At 39.2% G+C, this 27,829-nt stretch overlaps 1 protein-coding gene and 1 long non-coding RNA gene across 4 annotated transcripts in view; one reads left to right on the forward strand and one right to left on the reverse strand.

The window, feature by feature from the left end:
• Positions 1-27,829, forward strand: part of LOC141278805 (uncharacterized) — a 33,000-nt gene that overhangs the window by 722 nt on the left and 4,449 nt on the right. Inside the window, exon 2 of the long non-coding RNA XR_012332094.1 lies at positions 26,320-26,415. This is a non-coding gene — a long non-coding RNA (uncharacterized lncRNA). The remainder of the gene's footprint in view (positions 1-26,319; positions 26,416-27,829) is intronic.
• HPSE (heparanase) overlaps positions 24,445-27,829 on the reverse strand; it is a 34,035-nt gene continuing 30,650 nt past the window's right edge. For all 3 annotated transcript variants that reach the window (XM_004327543.4, XM_004327544.4, XM_004327542.4), the window contains one exon: positions 24,445-26,066. In XM_004327543.4, the coding sequence (XP_004327591.1) occupies positions 25,907-26,066 (160 nt within the window). In that variant the 3' untranslated portion in view covers positions 24,445-25,906. The remainder of the gene's footprint in view (positions 26,067-27,829) is intronic.

Below are 27,829 nucleotides of genomic sequence, written 5' to 3' on the forward strand. Positions count from 1 at the left end.
CTGGGAAATTTCGTTTTATATTTGTAAAGGAAAACACACACTTCCTCCTGTTTGCGTTTGCTCTCAGTATTCTACTACAACACTACTTGGCTTGTGACACCAGACGTGTGGATTTTCCACACATCAAGAAACTCTGCGACCCCTGAGTGTCCTATAACTTTACTCAGTTCTGTCACTATCTATCTGGAGTTTGCATCAGAGCCCAGAGGTTGCAGGCTCAGTTCTGTAAGCTCGCTGACCCCCACTTCAGAAGCCCATCACAGGTCCAGCTTATTGGGACTTTCTTGGTGGCGCAGTCGTTAGGAATCCGCCTGCCAATGCAGGGGACACAGGTTTGAGCCGTGGTCCGGGAAGATCCCCCGTGCTGTGGAGCAACTAAGCCCGTGTGCCACAACTACTGAGCCTGTGCTCTAGAACCCGTGAGCCACAACTACTGAGCCTGTGTGCTGCAACTACTGAAGCCTACGTGCCTAGAGTCTGTGCTCCGCAACAAGAGAAGCCACCATGATGAGAAGCCCGCGTACCGCAAAAAAAAAAAAAAAAAAAAGATCTCCATGTCAAAGAGACACATTTTGGGGTGACGAAGTTTTGCTTCCCTACACTGGCTATAGATCAGAGGTTCCCAAGACCCCTTCCTTGGGTTTGATTAATTTGCCAGTGTGACTCACAGAACTTAGGAAAACATTTCACGTACCTAATTATCAGATTTTTATAAAAGGACATAACTCAGGAACAGCCAGATTGAGCAGATAAATAGGGCAAGGTATGTGGGAAAGAACACAGAGCTTCCATGCCTTTTCTATACGTGCACCACTCTCCCCTCACCTCCACTTATTTCCCAACCCTGAAGCTCTCTGAACCCTGTCCTTTTGGGGTTTTATGGAGGTCTTATTACATAGGCATGGTGTATGAAATCATTGGCCATTGGTGACTGAACTCAATCTCTAGTCCTTCTCCCCTCCCTGGAGATCTGAGTGGGGCTAAAAGTTCCAACCCACTAATCAGGTGGTTGGTTCCTCTGGCAACCAGCCCCCATTCTTTGGGACTTTACAAAAGTCCCCTCATTAGTATAAACTCTGGTGCGTTCAAAGGGGGCTCCTTATGAATGAGAAAAGACACCACTCAGGAAATTCCAAGGGTTTTAGGAACTTTGTGCCAGGAACTAGAGACAAAAAGTAAATATTTTTCTTATATGGCAATATTATATAAATATACAAATATTCATAAATATATATTCCATATATAAATGTTATATATACATACATATGTATATGTATATAGGAGTCAGAAGGAGACTTAAAGGTATAGCAGTTCTAGTCCTAATAGAAACTTTACCTGCATAAACTTCTTCCTTTCTTAAAGTAACAGACAGACTAACAGGCAGATGTTTTCAGTCAGGTCCCTAGACTCAGCTTAGGATATTTTATGTGAAAATAAAAAACATGCTCCAAGGACGAGACAGAGCAGTAGCATCCTGAAGCTTACTTGTTCCAGCTGACTTTGCGACTTACTCTTTCAGAAGTTGGAAACAGATGAGCTCACTTTTAAGGACACAGAACTGGAGGGCAGTGATAAACAGTAACCCAGAGACACCACTCTTCTGCAGCCCAAACAAATAGACTCACATCAGATAAGCACTTCAGTTAAAGATTTGTATGCCTGCCTCTGGGGATGAGGAAAGTTCTAAAGTGGCAGCCCTTGCTGATCCAGCCTTCTGGCATGGACTTTTCCTACCTATCCTCCCCCAGTTATAAACATTACAGTATTTCTCTGGTTGGGATCTGCTACAGAGAGGCAGGAGTTCTTGCAACCCTGATTCAAGGGAGGACTATAAAGAGCTCCTGAGGCTGCACTGGCCCTAGGATAAGAGTACTCTTTGGGGATATGGGTCTTCATAGGGTGTCTTGTGTGGCTGGGAGACAGGTAAGAGGTTTAGGCCAAGGGTCAGCATTGTTGGAGGGGGCCTCCTGATCACACAGCCATCTTCCTCCATATGTTTGTTAAATTAATTAAATGAGGAGAACGTTAGACTGATGTGATTCTATGCTGTGGCAGCCTAAATAAGCAAACCCAAATCTAAGTTTGTAACTGCCTCAAGGTTAGGAAATCAGAGTGCTAAGGATAACTAGTCACAAATAGCCAACTAGGCTTTAAGCTATAGCCAATCAAATAATTTATTTTACTTTGCTTCACACTTTCTTCATATATCTTTTACCTGGCTCCTGTCCAAGGTGTGTTCCTAACCATTTCCAGTTTGGTTCTGGACCGTTTGAATAGATAAATGTTCAAATAAACTCTTAAAATTTTTAATATGCCTCAGTTTACCTTTTAACAGTTTCGATGTCTTTTCATCTGGATTCTCAAACTCAACAAAGACATCTCAGACTTAAATTCAGTAGACATTGCCTTGGCCTTTGGAACAATATGTTTCTGTAGGCATATCAAGCACTTAAATTGTCCCCAAAGTAGAAATTATCTATGTGATGTGATTCTTAGTTATACTTCTTAGAAGCCTGTCAGTGTGTATTTCTATAGATTTGAGGGAAATATCCCACCTTTTCCTTAGCTTTTCATCATTTTAAGGAGATTAAAATGAGGAATAAGAATAGTGTATGTGGTCCTATCTCTGATGAATGGAACTCAGGGGAGACACAGAGAAAATGTGAACTTCCAGAGTAGCCAGACCTTGCTCTGCAGCTTGATGCAGAAGTACTAGTCCTAGACCTTTTCCTGCCATTGTCACCCTCAATGGGAGTGCCTCTTCTAGCTGGGAGCTGGGCCTCTGGAGCTGGGCCTCTTCTAGCTCCCTTGGTGGGCTCATTACTGTAGAGCAATCATCAGACTTGCCATCAGAGTGCTTTTTGTGCTTGGTGGGGAAAAGAGCCTTGGAACTGGATTTTGTGGGGAGATGCAGATGAAGGCTGAGTTTCTGAGTCTGTTATTTTGTTTGAGCATACTCTCTACCCTGAAACTTAAATGAGAACAGCATCTGCCCATATAACCACTGCCATGACTTTTGGAATTGTAGACAGTCCTCCTGAAACTGATAGATGTGGTATCAGGGGGCTCTGAAGAGCCCAGTCCTTGATGTCTCAATGCAGAAAGAATTCAGCAAGAGGCAAAGTGAGAGATAAGTGATTTATTAGAATAGGATGCTTGTGAGGTTTACAAGCGGGCGGGCGAGAGGGTGCCACATCCCGAGAACTTAGTGGGCTGCAGTTTTATAATCAAAGGAAAAGTGGGGAGGGGGAAAAGACCACTTTCTTCTTCTCCTTCTTTTTTTTTTTTTTTTTTTTTTGGCGCTACGCGGGCCTCTCACTGTTGCGGCCTCTCCCGTTGCGGAGCACAGGCTCCGGACGCACAGTCTCAATGGCCGTGGCTCACGGGCCCAGCCGCGCCGCGGCATGTGGGATCTTCCTGGACCAGGGCACGAACCCGTGTCCCCTGCATTGGCAGGCGGACTCTCAACCACTGTGCCACCAGGGAAGCCCTGTTCTTCATTTTTGAGTAGACGTCATACTTCCATCATCAGCTCCTCCTCCAGGTTTGGCAGGGGAGTTTTTTTGTCCCTACATCGTCAAGCCAGGACTGTAAAAAAGTATTTCAGGTCTCTGTACAATGAACACCTTTCTATAAATTATTGTTTTTTATGTGTGCAGAGAGCATGTCCTAGGGATCATTAACTTACTGAGCTCACTGGGCAGGATGTGGGTCTCATTCCACCATTGTTTTATTGTTTCGGGGCGTGTCTCATGCTTCTGTTGCCTGGTTTTGTTGCTAAGCAAGCCTGCTTGGTTTTGTGGTTAAGCAAACCTGCTTTCTTGAGTAATCATTAACTTACAGGGATCTCCCATATTTTTTCTACTTACAATCCCCTAGTGGGATTGATTAACTATTTAATCACCTGCTTTGTCCCTTTACTCTGTCCCTATCATTCCCCCCTCCAGGTGTTTACCATTTTATGCTTAAAAGGGAGTAAGGGGTGACAACTGATCATTAACTGCTTCCTGCTGAGATGGGAAGTAGGCCTGCCTGGGGAAGGAGTAAAACACCTGGCTGACTGTCCCTTCTCTGTTGGGAGAACTGTAAACGAATGCCACTTTGTTTAGCATCATCCTTTAAGCCCTCTTGGATGTTAAGCGTCAGAGGATGAGTCTACGAAAAGATATAAATTAAAAGAAATTAAGCATTAAAGGAGTCATTAAAAGAGATTATAACCATGATTTTGAAGATCCAAACCATTTTTTCCCAAACAGTTTCTAAATCTGGAAGAGGGTCACTTACGGCCTCTATCTGTTTGTTTTTGGCTAGGCCTAGAACGTCAGTGTTTCATATTTTAGGGTCTACTGAGTCTTTTATCTCAGTTATAGATTTAATCTGTTCTTCTTTATTTTTTGTTAATATCATTTGGTGATAAGGGTGCCTTCCTTGTCCCTTGAGAAACAGAGCGGACCCTAACTTAATTAATATGTCTCTTCCATTAAAAAAATAGGATAATCAGGAATATAGAAATGACCAGCCATTGATGTTGCACAAAAGGGGTCCCAGGAAAGTGTGTCCCTGTCTCTTTCCTGATACTCCCTTCTGTATTTCTTATGGTTGTTAAGGCTTCCAGTCTTTTATGTTAAGACTGAGAAGGTTGCACCAGTGTTTGTAAGAAATTTTATCAGGTGGCCCACCACTTCAATGACCACCTGAGGTTCAGCATTAGTTAGGTAGATGGTAATTTTAGGCAGGGCTATCTTGGGCCTTGGACCCCCTCAGTCCTTTGATTGTGAAACCATCAAAGGATGAGAGGCCCCCGTTGCTCTCTGGCATCTGGAGCATTCCCTCTTCCAATTTCCTGGCTGTTTGCAAAGGGCACATCAATCACAATCTTTCCTATAGTGTCCCTTCTGTCCACACAGGGCACACTGATTTTGTCCAGGTACCCATGGGCCTTGTGGTCTACTATGGCCAAATTGGCCTAGAAAACCTGGCCTCCCCTTTGGTGGTCTCTGAGTGGACAAAGCCATTGTTATCATTTGGGCTTTTCGTTTATCTCTCTGGGTGCATTCAGTCTTTTTGGCCACATCCCTCTTATTGAAAACCAAATAAGCCAATTGGAGCAAATCATTCATAGGGGTCTGAGGACCGGCAGTTGTTTTTTGAATTTTGTACCGATGTCTGGGGCAGACTGGGCTATGAAATGCATAGCCAAAAGGGCCAGTCTGTCAGGGGAGAAGGGATCCACATTTGTATGCTTTTCAAAAGCTTCCACTAATCTCCCTTGAAAAACTGTAAGATTTTCATCTGGTCCCTGTTGGTCTTCTTTCACTTTTTCATAATTGACGGGTTTCACTGTAAGCTTTCTCATACCCTCTTAAACAATTAATCATATGGTCCCATCAATCCCTGTCAATAAAGTTTATCTGGCCATTCCATTGTGGAACTGCTTCGGGGACAGTGTTGTTTCCCACCTGGTGTACTGTATGGCCCTTTTGGGCTTGGGCTGCCACTTGGTCAGCATGGGCTCTGGCTGCCAGTATTATATGCTGTTCTTTCTCAGGGGTGTAGCAGTGGGATAAGATCTGTAAATCCCCCCAGGTGAGATCAAAAGATCTCATTAACCCAGTAAACTCCTTTGTGAAAAGTTCAGAATCCTCAGAAAAACTTCCCAACTTATCCTCTGCCTTAGACAGGACATTGAAAAAAGCATGTGAACTCTTATTGTTCCTTGATTTTTATCAGAAATTTCTCTTGGAGGCAGAACCGTAGGGGCAGTTGGTTGGTAACTTATGCTGCTGCGGATGCTAACTAGGCTGAAAATGGGCCCGCTGGGTAGCTTGGGATAAAAGGAGGTCTCTCCTCACCCTTGGGTGCATTTTCCCCTGGGATAATAGCCTTGGCTGGAGCAACGGCTCCCACCTGTGAGATAGCCCTTGTTGGAGCAGCCATTTCCATAGATATAGCAGCTTTCACCAGAGCAATAGTTAGCCATCCAAAGGTTTTCTTATCGTATCAAAATCCACCATGCAGTTCAATTAAGATTTGTGCTTACAACTTTAGATGTTATCCCTTCCAAAGTAGTCTCCCAACCAGGTGTTAATGCCCGAGAGATTGTCGCAAAGGAAGAGTACAGAAGGGGTCCCCAGTGCTGTTGACAGTGAGCAAGAACTGGTCTGGCTGCAAATTGGAATAAAGGGTCAGCGCTTGTAAGGGTCAGAGGGAGGGGAAGACTGACATCAGGGCTCAGGAAGTCCTCCGTCAGGCACTTCTAGTAATTAGGGGAAAAGTACCTCTAGTCTTGGAAGTTGATCCCCTTCAGTTGTCTTGGGCATAAAGTCTATATTTTTTTGGCGCTACGCAGGCCCCTCACTGCTGTGGCCTCTCCCATTGTGGAACACAGGCTCCAGATGTGCAGGCTCAGTGGCCATGGCTCATGGGCCCAGCCGCTCCGCGGCATGTGGGATCTTCCCGGACCGGGGCACGAACCCGTGTCCCCTGCATCGGCAGGCGGACTCTCAACCACTGCGCCACCAGGGAAGCCCCATGCATGTGTCTTTTTGAATTATGGTTTTCTCTGGGTATATGCCCAGTAGTGGGATTGCTGGGTCATAGGTAATTCTATTTTTAGTTTTTTAACGAACCTCCATACTGTTCTCCATAGTGACTGTGTCAATTTACATTCCCACCAACAGTGCAAGAGGGTTCCCTTTTCTCCACACCCTCTCCAGCATTTGTTTGTAGATTTTCTGATGATGCCCATTCTAACTGGTGTGAGGTGATACCTCATTGTAGTTTTGATTTGCATTTCTCTAATAATAAGTGATGTTGAGCAGCTTTTCATGTGCTTCTTGGCCATCTGTATGTCTTCTTCGGAGAAATGGCTATTTAGGTCTTCTGGCCATTTTTGGATTGGGTTGTTTGTTTTTTTCATATTGTACTGCATGAACTGTTTATATATTTTGGAGATTAATCCTTTGTCCATTGATTCATTTGCAAATATTTTCTCCCATGCAGAGGTTGTCTTTTGGTCTTGTTTGTAGTTTCCTTTGCTTTGCAAAAGTTTTAAGTTTCTTTAGGTCCCATTTGTCTATTTTTGTGAAAAACTCTAAGAGGTGGATCAAAAAAGATCTTGCTGTAATTTATGTCAAAGAGTGTTGTTCCTATGTTTTCCTCTAAGAGTTTTATAGCGTCCAGTCTTACATTTAGGTCTCTAATCCATTTTGAGTTTATTGCTGTGTATGGTGTTAAGGAGTGTTCTAATTTCATTGTTTTACATGTAGCTGTCCAGTTTTCCCATGACCACTTGTTGAAGAGACTGTCTTTTCTCCATTGTATATCCTTGCCTCCTTTGTCATAGATTAGTTGACCATAGGTGCATGGGTTTATCTCTTGGCTTTCTATCCTGTTCCATTGATCTATATTTCTGTTTTTGTGCCAATATCATGTTGTCTTGATTACTGTAGCTTTGTAGTATAGTCTGAAGTCAAGGAGTCTGATTCCTCCAGCTCAGTTTTGTCCCTCGAGACTGCTTTGGCTATTCAGGGTCATTTGAGTCTCCATACAAATTTTAAGATTTTTTTGTTCTAGTTCTGTAAAAAATGCCATTGGTAGTTTGATAGGAATTGCATTGAATCTGTAGATAGCTTGGGTTGTATAGTCATTTTCACAATACTGATTCTTCTAATCCAGGAAAATGGTATATCTCTCCATCTGTTGGTATCATCTTTAATTTCTTTCATAAGTGTCTTATAGTTTTCTGCATACAGATCTTTTGTCTCCCTAGGTAGGTTTATTCCTAGGTATTTTATTCTTTTTGTTGCAATGGTAAATGGGAGTGTTTCCTTAATTTCTCTTTCATATTTTTCATCATTAGTGTGTAGGAATGCAAGAGATTTCTATGCATTAATTTTCTATCCTGCAACTTTACCAAATTCATTGATTAGCTCTAGTAGTGTTCTGGTGGCATCTTTAGGATTCTTTATGTATAGTATCATGTCATCTGCAAACAGTGACAGTTTTACTTCTTCTTTTCCATTTTGTATTCCCTTATTTCTTTTTCTTCTATGATTGCCATGGCTAGGACTTCCAAAACTATATTGAGTAACAGTGGCGAGAGTGGACATCCTTGTCTCGTTCCTGATCTTACAGGAAATGCTTTCAGTTTTTCACCATTGAGAATGATGTTTGCTGTGGTTTTGTCATATATGGCCTTTATTATGTTAAGGTAGGTTCACTCTATGCCCACTTTCTGGAGAGTTTTTTATCATAAATAGGTGTTGAATTTTGTCAAAAGCTTTTTCTGCATCTACTGAGATGATCATGTGGTTTTTCTTCTTCAGTTTGTTAATATGGTGTATCACATTGATTGATTTGCCTATATTGAAGAATCCTTGCATCCCTGAGATAAAGCTCACTTGATTATGGTGTATGATCCTTTTAATGTGTTGTTGGATTTTGTTTGCTAGTATTTTGTTGAGGATTTTTGCATCTATATTCATCAGTGATATTGGTCTGTACTTTTCTTTTTTTGTAGTATCTTTGTCTGGTTTTGGTATCAGGGTGATGGTAGCCTCATAGGATGAGTATGGGAGTGTTCCTTCCTCTGGAATTTTTTGGAAGAGTTTGAGAAGGATGGGTGTTAGCTCTTCTCTAAATGTTTGATGGAATTCACCTATGAAGCCGTCTGGTCCTGGACTTTTGTTTGTTGGAAGATTTTTAATCAGTTTCAATTTCATGACTTGTGATTGGTCTGTTCATATTTTCTATTTCTTCCTGGTTCAGTCTTGGAAGGTTATACCTTTCTAAGAATGTGTTCATTTCTTCCAGGTTGTCCATTTTATTGGCATAGAGTTGCTTGTAGTAGTCTCTTAGGATGCTTTGTTTTTCTGTGGTGTCTATTGTAACTTCTCCTTTTTCATTTCTAATTCTATTGATTTGAGTCCTCTCTTTTTCTTGATGAATCTGGCTAATGGTTTATCAGTTTTGTTTATCTTCTCAAAGAACCAGGTTTTAGTTTTATTGATCTTTGCTATTGTTTTGTTTGTTTCTATTTCATTTATTTCTGCTCTGATCTTGATGATTTCTTTCCTTCTGCTAACTCTGGGTTTTGTTTGTTCTTCTTTCTCTAGTTCCTTTAGGTGTAAAGTTAGATTGTTTATTTGAGATTTTTCTTGTTTCTTGAGGTAGGCTTGTATTGCTATAAACTTCCCTATTAGAACTCCTTTTACTGCATCCCATAGGTTTTGGATCATCGTGTTTTTGTTGTAATTTGTCTCAGGGTATTTTCTGATTTCCTCTTTGATTTCTTCAGTGATGTCTTGGTTATTTAGTAATGCATTGTTTAGCTTCCATGTGTTTGTGTTTTTTACCTTCTTTTCCCTGTAAATGATTTCTAATCTCATAGCGTTGTGGTCACAAAAGATGCTTGATATGATTTCAGTTTTCTTAAGTTTACTGAGGCTTTATTTGTGACCCAAGATGTGATCTATCCTGGAGAATATTCCATGCACACTTGAGAAGAAAGTGTAATCTTCTGTTTTTGGATGGACTGTCCTATAAATATCAATTAAATCTATCTGGTCTGTTGTGTCATTTAAAGTTTGTGTTTCCTTATTAATTTTCTGTTTGGACAATCTGTCCATTGGTGTAAGTGAGGTGTTAAAGTCCCACACTATTATTGTGTTACTGTTGATTTCCTCTTTTATAGCTGTTAGCAGTTGCCTTATGTATTGAGGTGCTCCTATATTGGGTGCATATATATTTATAATTGTTATATCTTCTTCTTGTATTGATCCCTTGATCATTATGTAGTGTTCTTCCTTGTCTCTTGTAATATTCTTTATTTTAAAGTCTATATTATCTGATATGAGTATGGCTATTCCAGTTTTCTTTTGATTTTCATTTGCATGGAATATCTTTTTCCATCCCCTCGCTTTCTGTCTGTATGTGTCCCTAGGTGTAAATGTTGTGTTTACTATTGTTCCAGAGGTCTGTTAGGCTGTCTTCATTCTTTTTTCTTTATTCTGTTCTGTGGCAGTGAATTACACCATTCTGTCTTCCAGGTCACTTATCCGTTCTTCTGCCTCAGTTATTCTGCTATTGATTCCTTCTAGTGTATTTTTCATTTCAGTTATTTTATTGTTAATCTCTGTTTGTTTGTTCTTTAATTCTTCTAGGTCTTTGTTAAACATTTCTTGCATCTTCTTGATCTTTGCCTCCATTCTTTTCCCGAGCTCCTGGATCATCTTCACTATCATTATTCTGAATCCTTTTTCTGGAAGGTTGCCTATCTCCACTTCATTTAGTTGTTTTCCTGGGGTTTTTATCTCTTTTTCTTCATCTGGTACATAGCCCTGTGCCTTTTCATCTTGTCTATCTTTCTGTGAATGTGGTTTCTGTTCCACAGGCTGAGGATTGTAGTTCTTCTTGGTTCTGCTCTGCAGGTGGATTCTTAACCACTGTGCCACCAGGGAAGTCCCAATCCTGCTTTCTTGAGTAATCATTAACTTACAGGGGTGTCCCATATTTTTTCTACTTATGATCCGCTAGTGGGATTAACTATTTAATCACCTACTTTGTCCCTTTACTCTCCCTATTACTTCAACTATGTAAGATTTTTCTCTCTCCATAAACGCAAATACAGCTTTATTTGTTTTACAGAATTTACATAATTTTCCTTTGTATTATACTCATTTGTATATTTTTGTCATTTTGATTGTAAACTCCTTAAAGTCTGAGACTAAATAATTTAACAAAATATTTATTGAATTCTTATTTTCTGAAAGCACTCTACTTAGCACAGGGTATATTAAGGAGAAAATATCCTATTTTCAAGGGGTACACAGACTAGAGGGACAACAGACAGAATTTGATACTATATGACAGTGCTGTGCTATATAGGCCCAGGGCCCTGTGCAAGCACTCAGGAGGAGCATTCTTGTCAAACTTTGAGTGGGAAGGTCAAGAAAGCTTTCCAGAAGAAGTGATGTGTAATCTGAGATCTGAAGTTTCGGCTCAAATTAACCAGATCAAGACAGGATAGGGGGAGGAGGGATGGAGGCAGGATGTACTAATCGAAGTACACATACAAAGTTCTGAGGTGTAGGAAAATAAATCTTCCTGGATTTCTTAGTGCTCCTGTAAAAAGCCCTGGCCTCCTGAGATACAGAGATATATATGGTATAAAGACAAAGAATGTTGGTGTTCGCTTTCCCTAGAAATACTTTGCTTTTCACATACCATGAGGAGCAGATCTGTAACCATTTGTCCAATGAATTGCTCTGACCCAAAGGACAATAAAATTTCTCTTATCTCTCTGTAGAGGACAAATGGTAATACCCCAAACTAGACCTCTAGGTTAAGCTGGGTGTTGTTTCCCCAACAACAATTCCCAGTTCTCCAATCCTCTGATACCAACTGGGTGTCTTAAAATTCAATTCAATTCTGATACTAACTGGCTAGAGCTAGCACAGATCCCATAAGTTAAGTATTCAGTCCCATTAGACTGCCCCTACTTCACATGCCAGCCACAAATTGGATCTCCAGATTAACTGCACTTGGCCTGACTGATCACAAATTCAGGGGTTCCCATGACCCTCTCTCAGGTTTGATAATTCTCTAGAATGATTCATGGAACTCAAGAAGGAACTACACTTACGGTTGCAATTTATTATAAAAGATACAAATGAACAATCAGTTGAAGAGGTACATAGGGCAAGGATCAGAATTGTCCCAAGCACAGGAACATCTGTCCCTATGGAGTCAAAGTATACCACCCTCCTGGCATATCAATATGTTCAACAACTCGGAAGTGCTGTGAATCTTGTTCAAGAGTTTATCAAGGCTTGAGATTGGTTCAAGATGGCGGAGTAGAAGGACGTGCTCTCACTCCCTCTTGTGAGAACACCAGAATCACAGCTACCTGCTGGACAATCATCGACAGGAAGACACTGGAACTCACCAAAAAAGATAGCCCACATCCAAAGACAAAGGAGAAGCCACGATGAGATGGTAGGAGTGGCGCAATCACAGTAAAATCAAATCCCATAACTGCTGGGGGGTGACGCACAGACTGGACAGCACTTATACCACAAAAATCCACACACTGGAATGAAGGTTCTGAACCCCACGTCAGGCTTCCCAACCTGGGGGTCTGGCAATGGGAGGAGGAATTCCTAGAGAATCAGACTTTGAAGCCTAGTGGGATTTGATTGCAGGACATAAACAGGACTGGGGGAAACAGAGACTCCACTCTTGGAGGGCACACACAAAGTAGTGTGCACATCAGGACCCGGGGGAAGGAGCAGTGACCCCAGGGGAGACTGAACCAGACCTACCTGCTAGTGTTGGAGGGTCTCCTGCAGAGGTGGGGGGTGGCTGTGGCTCACCGTGGGGACAAGGAAACTGGCAGCAGAAGTTCTGGGAAGTACACCTTGGCATGAGCTCTCCCAGGGTCTGTCATTAGCCCCACCAAAGAGCTGAGGTAGACTCCAGTGTTGGGTTGCCTCAGGCCAAACAACCAACAGGGAGGGAACACAGCCCCAAGCATCAGCAGTCAAGAAGATTAAAGTTTTACTAAGCTCTGCCCACCAGAGCAACAGTCAGCTCCACCCACCACCAGTCCCTCCCATCAGGAAACTTGCAAAAGCCTCATAGATAGCCTCATCCCCCAGAGGGCACACAGCAGAAGCAAGAAGAATTAAAATACAGCAGCCTGTGGAACAAAAACCACATTCACAGAAAGATAGACAAGATGAAAAGGCACAGGGCTATGTACCAGATGAAGAAAAAGAGATAAAACCCCAGGAAAACAACTAAATGAAGTGGAGATAGGCAACCTTCCAGAAAGAGGATTCAGAATAATGATAGTGAAGATGATCCAGGAGCTCGGGAAAAGAATGGAGGCAAAGATCGAGAAGATGCAAGAAATGTTTAACAAAGACCTAGAAGAATTAAAGAACAAGCAAACAGAGATGAACAATAAATAACTGAAATGAAAACTGCACTAGAAGGAATCAATAGCAGAATAACTGAGGCAGAATTGGAAAAGTGATGGGGAAGACAGAATGGTGGGATTCACTGCTGCAGAACATAATAAAGAAAAAAGAATGAAAAGAAATGAAGACAGCCTAAGAGACCTCTGGGACAACATTAAACGCAACAACATTCTCATTACAAAGGTCCCAGCAGGAGAAGAGAGAGAAAAAGGAACAAAGAAAATATTTAAAGAGATTATAGTCAAAAACTTCCCTAACATGGGAAAGGAAATAGCCACCCAAACCAGGAAACACAGTGAGTCCCATACAGGATAAACCCAAGGAGAAACACGCAACGACACATAGTAATCAAATTGGCAAAAATTAAAGGCAAAGAAAATTTATTGAAAGCAGCAAGGGAAAAACAACAAATAACATACAAGGGAACTCCCATAAGGTTAACAGCTGATTTCTCAGAAGAAACTCTACAAGCCTGAAGGGAGTGGCATGATATACTTAAAGTGATGAAAGGGAAGCACCTACAACCAAGATTACTCTACCTGGCAAGGATCTCATTCAGATTCAATGGATAAATCAAAAGCTTTACAGACAAGCAAAAGCTAAAAGAATTCAGCACCACCAAAACAGCTCTACAACAAATGCTAAAGAAACTTATCTAAGTGGGAAACACAGGAGAAGAAAAGGAGCTACAACCACAAACCCAAAACAATTAAGAAAATGGTCATAGGAACATACATATCGACAATTACCTTAAACATGAATGGATTAAATGCTCCAACCAAAAGACACAGGCTCGCTGAATGGATACAAAAACAAGACCCATATATATGTTGTCTACAAGAGACCCACTTCAGACCTAGGGACATATACAGACTGAAAGTGAGGGGATGGAAAAAGATATTCCATGCAAATGGAAATCAAAGAAAGCTGGAGTAGCAATACTCATATCAGATAAAATAGACTTTAAAAAAAAGAATGTTACAAGAAAAAAGGAAGGACACTACATAATGATCAAGGGATCAATACAAGAAGAATATATAACAATTATAAATATATATGCACCCATAATGGAGCACCTCAATACATAAGAGAACTGCTAACAGCTATAAAGAGGAAATTGACAGTAACACAACAATAGTGGGGGATTTTAACGCCTCACTTACACCAATGGACAGATCATCCAAAATGAAAATAAATAAGGAAACAGAAGCTTTAAATGACACAATAGACCAGATAGATTTAATTGATATTTATAGGATAGTCCATCCAAAAACACCAGATTACACTTTCTTCTCCAGTGTGCACAGAACATTCTCCAGGATAGATCACACCTTGGATTACAAACCAAGCCTCAGTAAACTTAAGAAAATTGAAATCATATCAAGCATCTTTTGTGACCACAACACTATGAGATTAGAAATCAATTACAGGGAAAAAATGTAAAAAACACAAACACATGGAGACTAAACAATGTGTTACTAAATAACCAAGACATCACTGAAGAAATCAAAGAGGAAATAAAAAAAGTACCTAGAGACAAATGACAATGAAAACACGACGATCCAAAACCTGTGGGATGCAGCAAAAACATTTGTAAGAGGGAAGTTTATAGCAATACAAGCCTACCTCAAGAAACAAGAAAAATCTCAAATAAACAATCTAACCTTACACCTAAAGGAGCTAGAGAAAGAATAACAAACAAAACCCAGAGTTAGCAGAAGGAAAGAAATCATCAAGATCAGAGCAGAAATAAATGAAACAGAAACAAAGAAAACAATAGCAAAGATCAATAAAACTAAAACCTGGTTCTTTGAAAAGATAAACAAAATTGATAAACCATTAGCCAGACTCATCATGAAAAAGAGGGAGAGGACTCAAATCAATAAAATTGGAAATGAAAAAGGAGAAGTTACAACAGACACCGCAGAAATACAAAGAATCCTAAGAGACTACTACAAGCAACTCTATGCCAATAAAATGGACAACCTGGAAGAAATGGACACATTCTTAGAAAGGTATAACCTTCCAAGACTGAACCAGGAAGAAATAGAAAATATGAACAGACCAATCACAAGTCACGAAATTGAAACTGTGATTAAAAATCTTCCAACAAACAAAAGTCCAGGACCAGATGGCTTCATAGGTGAATTCCATCAAACATTTAGAGAAGAGCTAACACCCATCCTTCTCAAACTCTTCCAAAAAATTCCAGAGGAAGGAACACTCTCAAACTCATCCAATGAGTCCACCATCACCCTGATACCAAAACCAGACAAAGATACTACAAAAAAAGAAAATTACAGACCAATATCGCTGATGAATATAGATACAAAAATCCTCAACAAAATACTAGCAAACAGAATCCAAAAACACATTAAAAGGATCGTACACCACGATCAAGTGGGATTTATCCCAGTAATGCAAGCATTCTTCAATATGTGCAAATCAACCAATGTGATACACCATATTAAGAAACTGAAGAATAAGAACCATCTGATCATCTCCATAGATGCAGAAAAAACTTTTGACATATTTCGACACTGATTTATGATAAAAACTCTCCAGAAAGTGGGCATAGAGGGAACCTACCTCAACATAATAAAGACCATATTCGAGAAACCCACAGCAAACATCATTCTCAATGGTGAAAAACTGAAAGCATTTCCTGTAAGATCAGGAACAAGACAAGGATGTCCACTCTCACCACTATTATTCAATATAGTTTTGGAAGTCCTAGCCACGGCAATCAGAGAAGAAAAAAATAAAAGGAATACACATTGGAAAAGAAGAATTAAAACTGTCAATGTTTGCAGACGACATGATACTATACATGAGAATACTAAAAATGCCACCAGAAAACTACTAGAGCTAATCAATGAATTTGGTAAAATTTCAGGATAGAAAATTAATGCACAGAAATCTCTTGCATTCCTATACACTAATGATGAAAAATCTGGAAGAGAAATTAAGGAAACACTCCCATTTACCATTGCAATGAAACGAATAAAATACCTAGGAATAAACCTACCTAGGGAGACAAAAGACCTGTATGCAGAAAACTGTAAGACACTGATGAAAGAAATTAAAAACGATACCAACAGATGGAGAGATATCCCATGTGCTTGGATTGGAAGAATCAATATTGTGAAAATGACTGTATTACCCAAAACAATCTACAGATTCAATGCAATTCCTATCAAATTTCCAATGGCATTTTTTACGGAACTAGAACAAAAAATCTTAACATTTGTATGGAGATACAAAATACCCCGAATAGCCAAAACAGTCTTGAGGGAAAATAATGGAGCAGGAGGAATCAGACTCCCTGACTTCGGACTGTACTACAAAGCTACAGTAATCAAGACAATATGGTACTAGCACAAAAACAGAAACATAGATAAATGGAATAAGATAGAAAGCCCAGAGATATACCCACGCACCTATGGTCAACTAATCTATGACAAAGGAGGCAAGGATATACAATGGAAAAAAGACAGTCTCTTCAATAAGTGGTGCTGGGAAAACTGGACAGCTACATGTAAAAGAATGAAATTAAAATGCTTCCTAACACCATACACAAAAATAAACTCAAAATGGATTTGAGATCTAAATTTAAGACTGGAAACTATAAAACTCTTAGAGGTAAAGGAGGTAAAGTTATGTCAAACAGGAAGAGCACTGTTTGACATAACTGACAGCAAGATCTTTTTTGATCCATCTCCTAGACTAATGGAAATAAAACCAATAATAACCAAAGGGGACCTAATGAAACTTAAAAACTTTTGCACAGCAAAGGAAACCATAAAAAGTACGAAAAGACAACCCTCAGAATGGGAGAACATATTTGCAAATGAATCAATGGACAAAGGATTAATCTCCAAAATATATAAACAGCTCATGCAGCTCAATATTAAAGAAACGAACAACCCAATCCAAAAATGGGCAGAAGACCTAAACAGACATTTCTCCAAAGAAGACATACAGATGGCCAAGAAGCACAAGAAAAGCTGCTCAACATCACTAATTATTAGAGAAATGCAAATCAAAACTACAATGAGGTATCACCTCACAGCAGTTAGAATGGGCATCATCAGAAAATCTACAAACTACAAATGCTGGAGAGGGTGTGGAGAAAAGGGAACCCTCTTGCATTGTTGGTGGGAAAGTAAATTGAAACAGCCACTATGGAGAACAATATGGAGGTTCATTAAAATACTAAAAATAGAATTATCATATGATCCAGCAATCCCACTACTGGGCATATACCCAGAGAAAACCATAATTCTAAAAGACACATGCACCCCAATGTTCATTGCAGCACTATTTACAATAGCCAGGTCATGGAAGCAACCTAAGTGCCCATCAACAGACGAATAGATAAGGAAGATGTGGTACATATATATATGATGGAATATTACTGAGCCACAAAAAGGAATGAAATTGGGTCATTTGTAGAGACGTGTCATACAGAGTGAAGTAAGTCAGAAAGAGAAAAACAAATATCGTATATTAACTCATGTATGTGGAATGTAGAAAAATGGTACAGATGAACCGGTGTGCAGGGCAGAAGTTGATATACAGATGTAGACAACAAATGTATGGAAATCAAGGGGGGAAAGCTGTGGGGGGTAGGGGGCGTGGGATGAATTGGGAGATTGGGATTCACATGTATACAGTGATGTGTATAAAATTGATGACTAATAAGAACCTGCCGTATGAAAAAATCAATAACGTAAAATTAAAAAATTAAAAAAAAAAGAGGCACGAAGGTAAGTGTTTAAAAAATTGGTAGAGAGTGGGATCAGAAGTAAAGCTACCAGAGAATATAGATGCTGGGAAGACTGGATGGATATGAACTTCTGGTTTGAAGGTTCAGTGACTCTTTCTTTACCCAGTACCCAGAGAATAGACTAGTTACATAACTTGTGGGGCCCAGTGCAAATGAAAATGCAGAGTGCCTTGTTCAAAAATTATTAAGACTTTCAAAATGGCAATAGCAGGACATTAAACCAAGTGCGAGGTTTTTCTGAGTGGAGGATTTTGAGGGACTGCATACATCATATCTATGATGCTGGCCCTGCCCTGAGGTGATGGGTTCCCAAAAAAACGTGGGCCAATTAAAATGTACAAGAGACTGAGGGAAGTACTCAAATGTCACTGTTTTAATTTATAGGACAATAAAGCAGTCACGTGGAGTGGAACCCCAACTTTCAGGGTCCCCTCTAGACTTTATTGCTGAGGTACTTGCTAGGCATACAGTATAGTGCCTCTTGGGCAAGGCACTCAACTGCTGTAAACTCTTTAGAAAAAAGCAGAGACTGGATTATCTCTAAAATATCTGCAGCACTCTCATCCCTCAATCTGGATTGTGAGTACCTGGGAGAAGGGACTCTTTATTTTTTTTAAACTTATTACCCATAGGAACCAGGATGGTAAATTTTATGTGTCAACTTGGCTGAGTTATGGTGCTCAGATATTTGGTCAAATATTATTCTGGATGTTTTCATAAGGATGTTTTTGGATGAGAATAACATTTTAAAAGGTGGACTTTGAGTAAAGAAAATTGCCCTCCATAATGTGGGTGAGCCTTGTCCAACCATTTGAATGCCTAATAAAACAAAAGACTGACCTCCCCCAAGTGAGAAGGAATTCTGCCAGCAAATGACCTTCAGACTTGAACTGCAATGGCTCTTTCCTGGGTCACCAGCCTGCTGGCTTACCTTGCAGATTGTGGACTTGCCAGCCTCCATGATCCCATGAGCAAATTCTTTAAAATAAATCATAACTCTCTGGAGAAACCCACCGAATACAGGAAAATAACACCTAGTGGATGGTGAATAAATTTCTTTATTCCACAAATATTTGTTTAAATGATGAATCAACCAGACATTTCACTCTATATGCACCATTCATTTTTATGGATTTATATTTTTTAAGTAATTCTATATTCATCATAATAGTTGACCTTTAGAACAATTTTTACTTCTCTACTATATTTCATCTGATTTTGGAGCTGAGTCCTAGAGCTGTTTTAGATTTCTTTTTAAGTATCATTTTACAAAAAAGTATAATTTGACTCCAAAAATGGATGTTAAATTTTAAAAATGAAACACAAAAGACCCCGAATAGCCAAAGCAATCTTGAGAAAGAAAAACGGAGCTGGAGGAATCAGGCTCCCCAACTTCAAACTATACTACAAAGCTACAGTAATCAAAACAGTATGATACTGGCACAAAAACAGTAATATAGATCAACGGTACAGGATAGAAAGCCCAGAGGTAAACCCATGCACCTATGGTCAACTAATCTATGACAAAGGAGGCAAAGATATACAATGGAGAAAAGACAGCCTCTTCAGCAAGTGGTGCTGGGAAAACTGGACAGCTACATGTAAAAGAATGAAACTAGAACACTCTCTAACACCATACACAAAAATAAACTCAGAATGGATTAAAGACCTAAATGTAAGATCAGACACTATAAAACTCTTAGAGGAAAACATAGGAAAAACACTCTTTGACATAAACCATAGCAAGATCTTTTTTGACCCACCTCCTAGAGTAATGAAAATAAAAATAAAAATAAACAAATCAGCCCTAATTAAACTTAAAGCTTTTGCACAGCAAAGGAAACTGTAAACAAAATGAAAAGACGACCCTCAGAATGGGAGAAAAATATTTGCAAACAAAGCAATGGACAAAGGATTAATCTCCAAAATATACAAATAGCTCATGGAGCTCAATATCTAAAAAACAAACAACCCAATCAAAAATTGGGCAGAAGACCCAAATAGACATTTCTCCAAAGAAGACATACAGATGGCCAAGAGGCACATGAAAAGATGCTCAACATCACTAATTATTAGAGAAATGCAACTCAAACCTGTAATGAGGTATCACCTCACATCGGTCAGAATGGCCATCATCACAAAATTTACAAACAACAAATGCTGGAGAGGGTGTGGAGAAAAGAGAACCCTCTGGCACTGTTGGTGGGAATGTAAATTGATACAGTAACTAGGGAGAACAGTATGGAGGCTCCTTAAAAAACTTAAAATAGAACTACCATATGACCCAGCAATTCCACTACTGGGCATATACCCTGAGAAAACCATAATTCAAAAGGATACATGTACGCCAATGTTCATTGCAGCACTATTTACAATAGCCAGGACACAGAAACAAACTAAATGTCCATCAACAGATGAATGGATAAAGATGTGGTACATATATACAATGGAATATTACTCAGCCATAAAAAGGAATGAAATTGGGACTTATGTAGAGATGTGGATGGATCTAGAGACTGTCATACAGAGTTAAGTAAGTCAGAAAGAGAAAAATAAATATTGTATATTAATGCATATATGTGGAATGTAGAAAAATGGTACAGATGAACCTATTTGCAGGGCAGGAATAGAGATGCAGATGTATAGAAAGGACGTGTGAACATGGTGGGGAAGGAGGGGTGGGACGAATTGGGATGTTAGGATTGACATATATACACTACCATGTTTAAAATAGATAGCTAGTGGGAACTTGCTATAAAGCACAGGCAGCTCAGCTCAGTGCTATGTGAAGACCTAGATGGGTGGGATGGGAGGGGTGGGAGGGAGGTCCAAGTAGGCGGGGATATATGTATACATATAGCTGATTCACTTCATTGTACAGCAGAAACTAACACAACATTGTAAAGCAATTATACTCCAGTAAAAAAATTTTTAATAAAATAAATAATAAAAATAAATGTGTAAAAGTACCTTTGGAGCTTAAATAGTAGAATCAATAACAATAATGCTTCAGGCCTTAAAATTATTTTATGTGAAGTTGGTGTTCTTTATGAAAATTATTATAAAATGATAGCTGCTAAGAAATATGAGAATAATAAGAGAAAAATTATGAAAGGCATCCATGTTTCTCAGTGGTACTGGTGGAACTGAGTTCTCATTGCCTATTGCAGCAAATTCAGCAACAAACCTAAGTACTGGCTTTTCCTTCTCCTCCATCTCACTCTCCCTGATGTCTCACACCTGCTTCCTGAGATCACCTCCCAAATAAACTACTGGACCCCAAGTCCTTGTCTCAGCCTTTGCTTTAGATGACCCCCAACATCTGATACTTAAGCATAGGAAGGGGTTGAACCCAACACACTAGTGGTTCTATATCCTGTCTATAGACCCTCTAATCAAAAGCTAATTGTTACCGTACTTGGTGTAGCGGACCTGAATTGGTAATTCTATTAACTCTGGCCAGAGGAGTAAATTTGTAGTTTTGGCATGAGAAAATGACATTTTTGTACAAATTGTATTTTTTAAAAAATAAATTTATTTTATTTATTTATTTTTGTCTGCGTTGGGTCTTCGTCGCTGCACGCCGGCTTGCTCTAGTTGCAGTGAGTGGGGGCTACTCTTCGTTGCGGTACTCGGGCTTCTCATTGTGGCGGATTCTCTTGTTGCGGAGCACGGGCTTTAGGGCACGTGGACTTCAGTAGTTGTGGTGCACGGACTCAGTAGTTGTGGCTCGTGGGCTCTAGAGTGCAGGCTCAGTGGTTGTGGCACACGGGCTTAGTTGCTCCGCGGCATTTGGCATCTTCCCGGAACAGGTCTGCCCACCACCAGGGAAGCCCTACAAATTGTATTTATATAGGTTTGCTATCACTGTTGTTTGTTGTTTAAGATGTTGAAATGCTTAGGGAACTTGATCTACTAAATTTGTGTGTGATTTATTAGATATATAAGAATTTTTTTAAAATGTGGTTAGGAAGAATATGTTAAATATGCAAATTTGCCTTATTAATTTTGGAGTGCTGCAGAATCAGAAAACTAGCCTTATTAGTGTCCTTTCAAAGGTCTATGGGAATTGAAATAAATATGTTAAGTTGCATTTAATAAAGTAACCTAAGAACCAATTTAAAAACTAGTGACTATCATCAAATATATAAAAGTAAGGAACAAATTTAACTTAAATCAAAGGTGTTATAAAAACTTACAGTGTTTGGAGTTCCCTGGTAGTGCAGTGGTTAAGAATCTACCTGCCAATGCAGGGGACACGGGTTTGAGCCCTGGTCCGGGAAGATCCCACATGCTGCGGAGCAGCTAAGCCTGTGTGCCACGACGACTGAGCCCACGCTCCACAACTACTGAAGCCTGCATGCCTAGAGCCCGTGCTCCACAACAAGAGAAGCCACTGCTATGAGAAGCCTGCACACCCCAACGAAGAGCAGCCCCTGCTCACTGCAACTAGAGAAAGCCCACATGCAATGAAGACCCAATTCAGTCAAAAATAAATAATAAATAAATAAATTTATATAAAAAAAGAAACAGCGTTTAATGACAATGATAGGGAAGATTTTTTTAAAATACTGTTAAATATTTAAGTATCTAACTTGCTCTAGGGCTTTCTAACCCATAAGTCTGTAGAATTGAGAATGGTATAAAATTGCAAAAGGAGAAGACAGGAGTAACTTATCCTTGAAAAAAACCACAAATCTCTGACCCAGGGATGGAGTGAGTATGGGAATGTTCACACTATGTTTTTCTAAGGCACACAGTACGTAAGTTGGTCTGCACATCATTGGTAATATTTTCTTCTACAGTTGAAACTAATTATTTATTCTACTACCGTTTAATTTTGAATACTACTGCTTTGATTTTGTACTGCATTATCAGATAAAATAGATTGGTATTTATGTTAGTTTGGTTGGTCATCAAAATTCTGGTTAGAAGGATAATTAAAAGACTTATCAACCATGAGGTGTTTCAATAGGTTGATGAGACACATCAGAAGTTTTAAAAAAGAAAATGGGTGCAATTACAGAACTGACAAGCCATGAACATACAAGTTTCACAGCAGGAGTTGGTAATTCCCATTATCGTGTAGATGAGGTGAATCACAAGGGCCAAACTAAAAGACAGATGTAATTTTGAGCCAATATAATAAGTTGCAGAAAATAAATATATTTGATTGATTAAATAAATTAATGAAATCATATGGGCTCAAAAAGTCTCACTAATGTGACAAGCAAGAAGCTTCCTCTAAAAAAGTTAAAAAAACCCTATTTATTAATAATGCATTTAATATTCATTAATATACAACTGAGAGCATTCCTTTCTTCACATAACTATGCCCCTGTTCTTCATATAACCACCCACCACAGTAAAAACTTTCTAGTGATAATTTTTAAAAATTTTTTGAAGTTATCAGGCAATACTTTTTGAGGTTTGAAACATCACTCAGTTTTTCTGTATACTCAAAATCAAACTACCTAAGCTAGTTTCAAATTTGAACGTTCTTCTCTGTCATTAAGGAAACATCTGAATGGCTACTGTGTGCCAATGTGCTAAGCATAGGGAATACAAAGATGATTAAGATATTGAACTTCTTTCTTAAGCTTAGAGTCAAGTTAGAAAGATATATGGACACAATTTAGATGTATCATAAGTGCCACAGTAAATGTCCAAACTGCTATAGGAGCAAAGAATATGACTAAAGCTACTTGAATGATAGGGGAGGCATTGAAACTGCTGTTTGAGCTGGGTCTTAATAAACATAAAAGTTTGCCACATAGAGAGGAGAGGTAGAAGAGTCCAGGTGGAGAGCAGAAAGAGCAGTACCGAAGTTACAGGAGCAAAAGGTAAAAGAGGCTGTGTGTCTGGACTGCTCAACCGATGTGTGGGTGGAGAGCAGAATTCATGGGGAAAGTAGCAAGAATTGAGGCTGAAGAAAACAGCAGGTGCCAGGTTATGGAGGACCTTATATGCTATAGGAAATGGAGAGCCATTTTAATTTTTAAGCAAACTTTAAGCAAAGTTTAAGAATTTTAAGCAAAGTCAGGAAGAACAATTAGAAAATTATTACAATAATACAAGTGAAAAAATGGGCCTTGAATTTATTAAGTGAAGGAGGGGTTAGGGAAAAGAAAAATAGATAGGACCGAACGCTGATCATGATTGAATCTACATGATGAGGGAGGAAATCGTGTTTGTGCCTGATGATCTCTTTTCTTCAAGGTCAAGTCGGTATGGGGGAGGCTGAAAGGACAAATAAAGGTAGGAGGTGTAAATAAAGTGGTGAAGGAAACAAGGGATCTGTAGGCTTAAGCTTTATTGAAAGAATAATCAAGGACTTCCCTGGTGGTGCAGTGGTTAAGAATCCGCCTACCAATGCAGGGGACACGGTCTTGATCCCTGGTCCGGGAAGACCCCACATGCTGCGGAGCAACTAAGCCCGTGCTACAACTGAGCCTGCGCTCTAGAGCCCGCGAGCCACAACTACTGAAGCCTGCGCGCCTAGAGCCCGTGCTCCACAACAACAGAAGCCGCCGCAGTGAGAGGCCCGCGTGCCGCAACGAAGAGTGGCCCCTGCTCGCCACAACTAGAGAAAGCCAATGCGCAGCAACGAAGACCCAACACAGCCAAAAATAAGTAAATAAATTAAAAAACAGAAAGAATAATCATGCAATATTGAGGTTATAAAAGTTACTTTATTTCAAATGTGAAAATATAAAAATTACTTACATATAAAATTTAAGGATATTAAAGCATCCAAACTTTAAGTTTCAGCTTTAGTTCCTTATAAATGTACTTAATTGATGACAATATTCATAGCAGGCATAAATATAAGGAGAATTATATTTCTAAGAATTAAGACACAGGAGCAAATAATACATTCTGTTACTGATAAAAGCACAGAACAGTAGTGGTCAGTGTTATAGACTTCCCAACACCCTCTCCATTCCAAAAGATTATTAGGAGACAATTGGAGGAATCTCATTGATGGTGGCAGTGACTGGGGAGAATGGCCATGCGACCATGACACGAGGAGGCATGAGGAGAGTTTTGCTGAGAGAACCTCTGAGAAAGGGTCCTTCAAAAGTCTATGAAGGAGACAGAAAAAATTGCTCATCTTCTTTCTCTGGCTGCTGCCAGGTCTGAATGGGCCCATGGAATAGCTACAGCCATAGTGAAACCAGCTTGAGAATGAAGCCAATACTAAAGGTGACAGAGCAGAGAGATGGAATGAAACCGATTCCTTGATGACATACTGAGCAGTGGAGCTCACCCTACTTGAACTTCTTGTTATGTGGGATTATTAATGTGTGGTGGTTTAAGCCATTGGAATCAATGCCATTGGAATCAATCAAAGCCATTAGAATCAATTTCTGTTACTTGCAGCCAACTAAAACAAGAATTTAAGGTAGATTAAAGGTAAACATTAACAGATGCTTACAATGTATTGAATTAAATTTTCTCCTCTTGGTAAATCAATTTCACTTACAGTCAGTTTTTATTTCATTTGAAGTTTACATAATCCCTTCCTTCCAAATTGCCATTAATCGTTTTTTTTTTTTTTTTGTGCTATCACATCTAACCATCTGTCCTCTCACACAGTATTGCTGACAGAGACAAACAGAACAGAGGGAAGTGAAGCAGCAGCTAAATTTAGCTCTCTGTTAAGCTGCAAAAAGATTGTCTCTCTTTTATAGATGATTTGAAGGTTGTGGTAGTAAACTTTTTCTGACAGCAGCCCTATGGGAGGAAAGCATATGGAGGAAAGAATCTGACAATCTTCTAATAACTGTTTTTTTTTTTAAAATAAAAACAACTAAACACTTTCTTAAAACTAATAATATATCCTTCACTTACTTGCCCCCTGGCTGTATTGGGAGTATTTATATACATTTTTAATAATCTTAAATAAAAATAGTACATGCAGAATACAAACATAGTGTTTGGAACTAGGTATTACTATTAACAGTGGTCTACTTAGAACAAAATACTGTGCTAAGCTAGCGCTGAGAGTGTCCTAGTGGCCCTAAAGCAGTCACCAGTTCATCTGCTTGCCTTCCTACAGCCTGAGTTTTGCTTTCCTCTTATCAATGCACTTGAAAAATTCAGTCTCTGGGCTAGTATATGTCTTTCATTTTCAGATGCAAGCAGCAACTTTGGCATTTCTTATCACAAAAAATCCATATGAGAGAGCTGGCAGGCCCAGTGAACTTCCTGGGCGGAGAGGTTTTTCTGTCAAAGCTGGCAGGGTTTGGTCATCCACCATCTTCAGAGTTTGACCATTGAGCTGGACAGATCTGCAAAGGGGAAAGATACGTCCAAGTTAGCCAAGTTGTGTGTCTTCCACCTACTCTATAAAAGTCATGAGATCTTTTTAAGACCAAAAAATTTTTCTGTGGCAGTTTATATTATATAATTTGTATTTGAACACTATGTCAGTTAAATATTTGACCTAGATGGTCTTTAAGCTGCACTGGTAGAGTTGAGCAGTTGTGACAGAAACCATATGGCCTGCAAAGCCCCAAATATTTACTATCTGGCCCTTTACAGAAAATGGAACACATGTAACCCATACTAGGCAAGATGATGGAGTTATAAAAAGAACGAAGATGACATACTTCTGGATCTGCAGCATTTTTTTGGATGGTAAGAAACTGAAAACATTTTTATATAAAGCAAATATATAGAATGGAGTGTGAATTTCATGAATTTAACATACAAAATGACAGTCAATTTCCCATTTATAACTATGTCCATAAACCCTCTTACTCCCCTTTTCCCAGGAGGTATGCATTCATTTTCTTAAATTGTTAAGCTATTTTGGTAGAATGTATATTGCTGTGGTGAAGCAAAAATGATTTTGTTTAGCTAAACCACAGATTCCAAAAAAATTATGTTTTCTTTGCATCTCACTGTTGGAATTTAAAATCAAAACTGAGTCAAAAAATGGAAAAAAAATTAAGGACAAGTATTATTTCTTATGCATATTTATTATTATTTAAGTCAAATTAGTACATGCTTACAGCAATAAATCTCATATAAACAAGAGCTTATGAAGAAAAGCTTTAGTCTGCTTTTAGTTCTGCTGATAGTTACTTCCATAATTCCAAATGATGCTTTTATCTCTATTATCTTTTTCTTAAATGCTTTTTACATTATGAAATTTTTATATATGAAAAAAGTTTTTTATTGTTGAAAATTTAGATTACTGTCAGAGTTTATCTATGTCATGTATATAATACATGTAACAGTACCTTGTATATAGTAAGCACTGTAAAAGTATTATCTATCATCATCATTATTATTCAGATAAATATAACAAAAGCAACCTGTTAACTCATCATAACCATTTTTAAGATTTTGATGTATATTTATTCATCTCTTTTCTATGTATGTATGTACATACGTGTTTTCATTTAGACAAAAATGAGCATACAGTATATAGTCTCTTAAAAGTTGATTCTTTTTCCTGTAACACATCCTAACATTTGTTCACACCATTAAACATTCATCCACTACATCATTTTAATGGCTGCACAAGATTCAGTTGTATGAGCATATTAGTTTATTTACTTAATTGTCTAATGTTAGACATTTGATTGTTTCCAATTTAACATTATTATAAAGTTTTCTTTTCTTTTTTTTTTTTTGTGGTACGCGGGGCTCTCACTCTTGTGGCCTCTCCCGTTGCGGAGCACAGGCTCCGGACGCGCAGGCTCAGCGGCCATGGCTCACGGGCCCAGCCGCTCCGCGGCATGTGGGATCTTCCCGGACCGGGGCACGAACCCATGTCCCCTGCATCGGCAGGCGGACTCTCAACCACTGCGCCACCAGGGAAGCCCCTAAAGTTTTCATTTTTAAAGATCTCTCACACTCTATCCTAAGTATCAGTCAGCAGAAAAACTGGTTTCCATTTAACCTTGGTTAAATGCCCAGCTCTGGGCTCTGTGCCTAAAGATGTGATAAGATAACCATGGCTGTGCTGGAGGCTAATAAGCCTGCATAGCTGTTACACTCAGCCCACATGCACCCAAGCTTTATCTTAGCACCTATATCACAG

Source organism: Tursiops truncatus, chromosome 5 (genome assembly GCF_011762595.2).
Source record: "Tursiops truncatus isolate mTurTru1 chromosome 5, mTurTru1.mat.Y, whole genome shotgun sequence".
NCBI lineage: Eukaryota > Metazoa > Chordata > Mammalia > Artiodactyla > Delphinidae > Tursiops > Tursiops truncatus.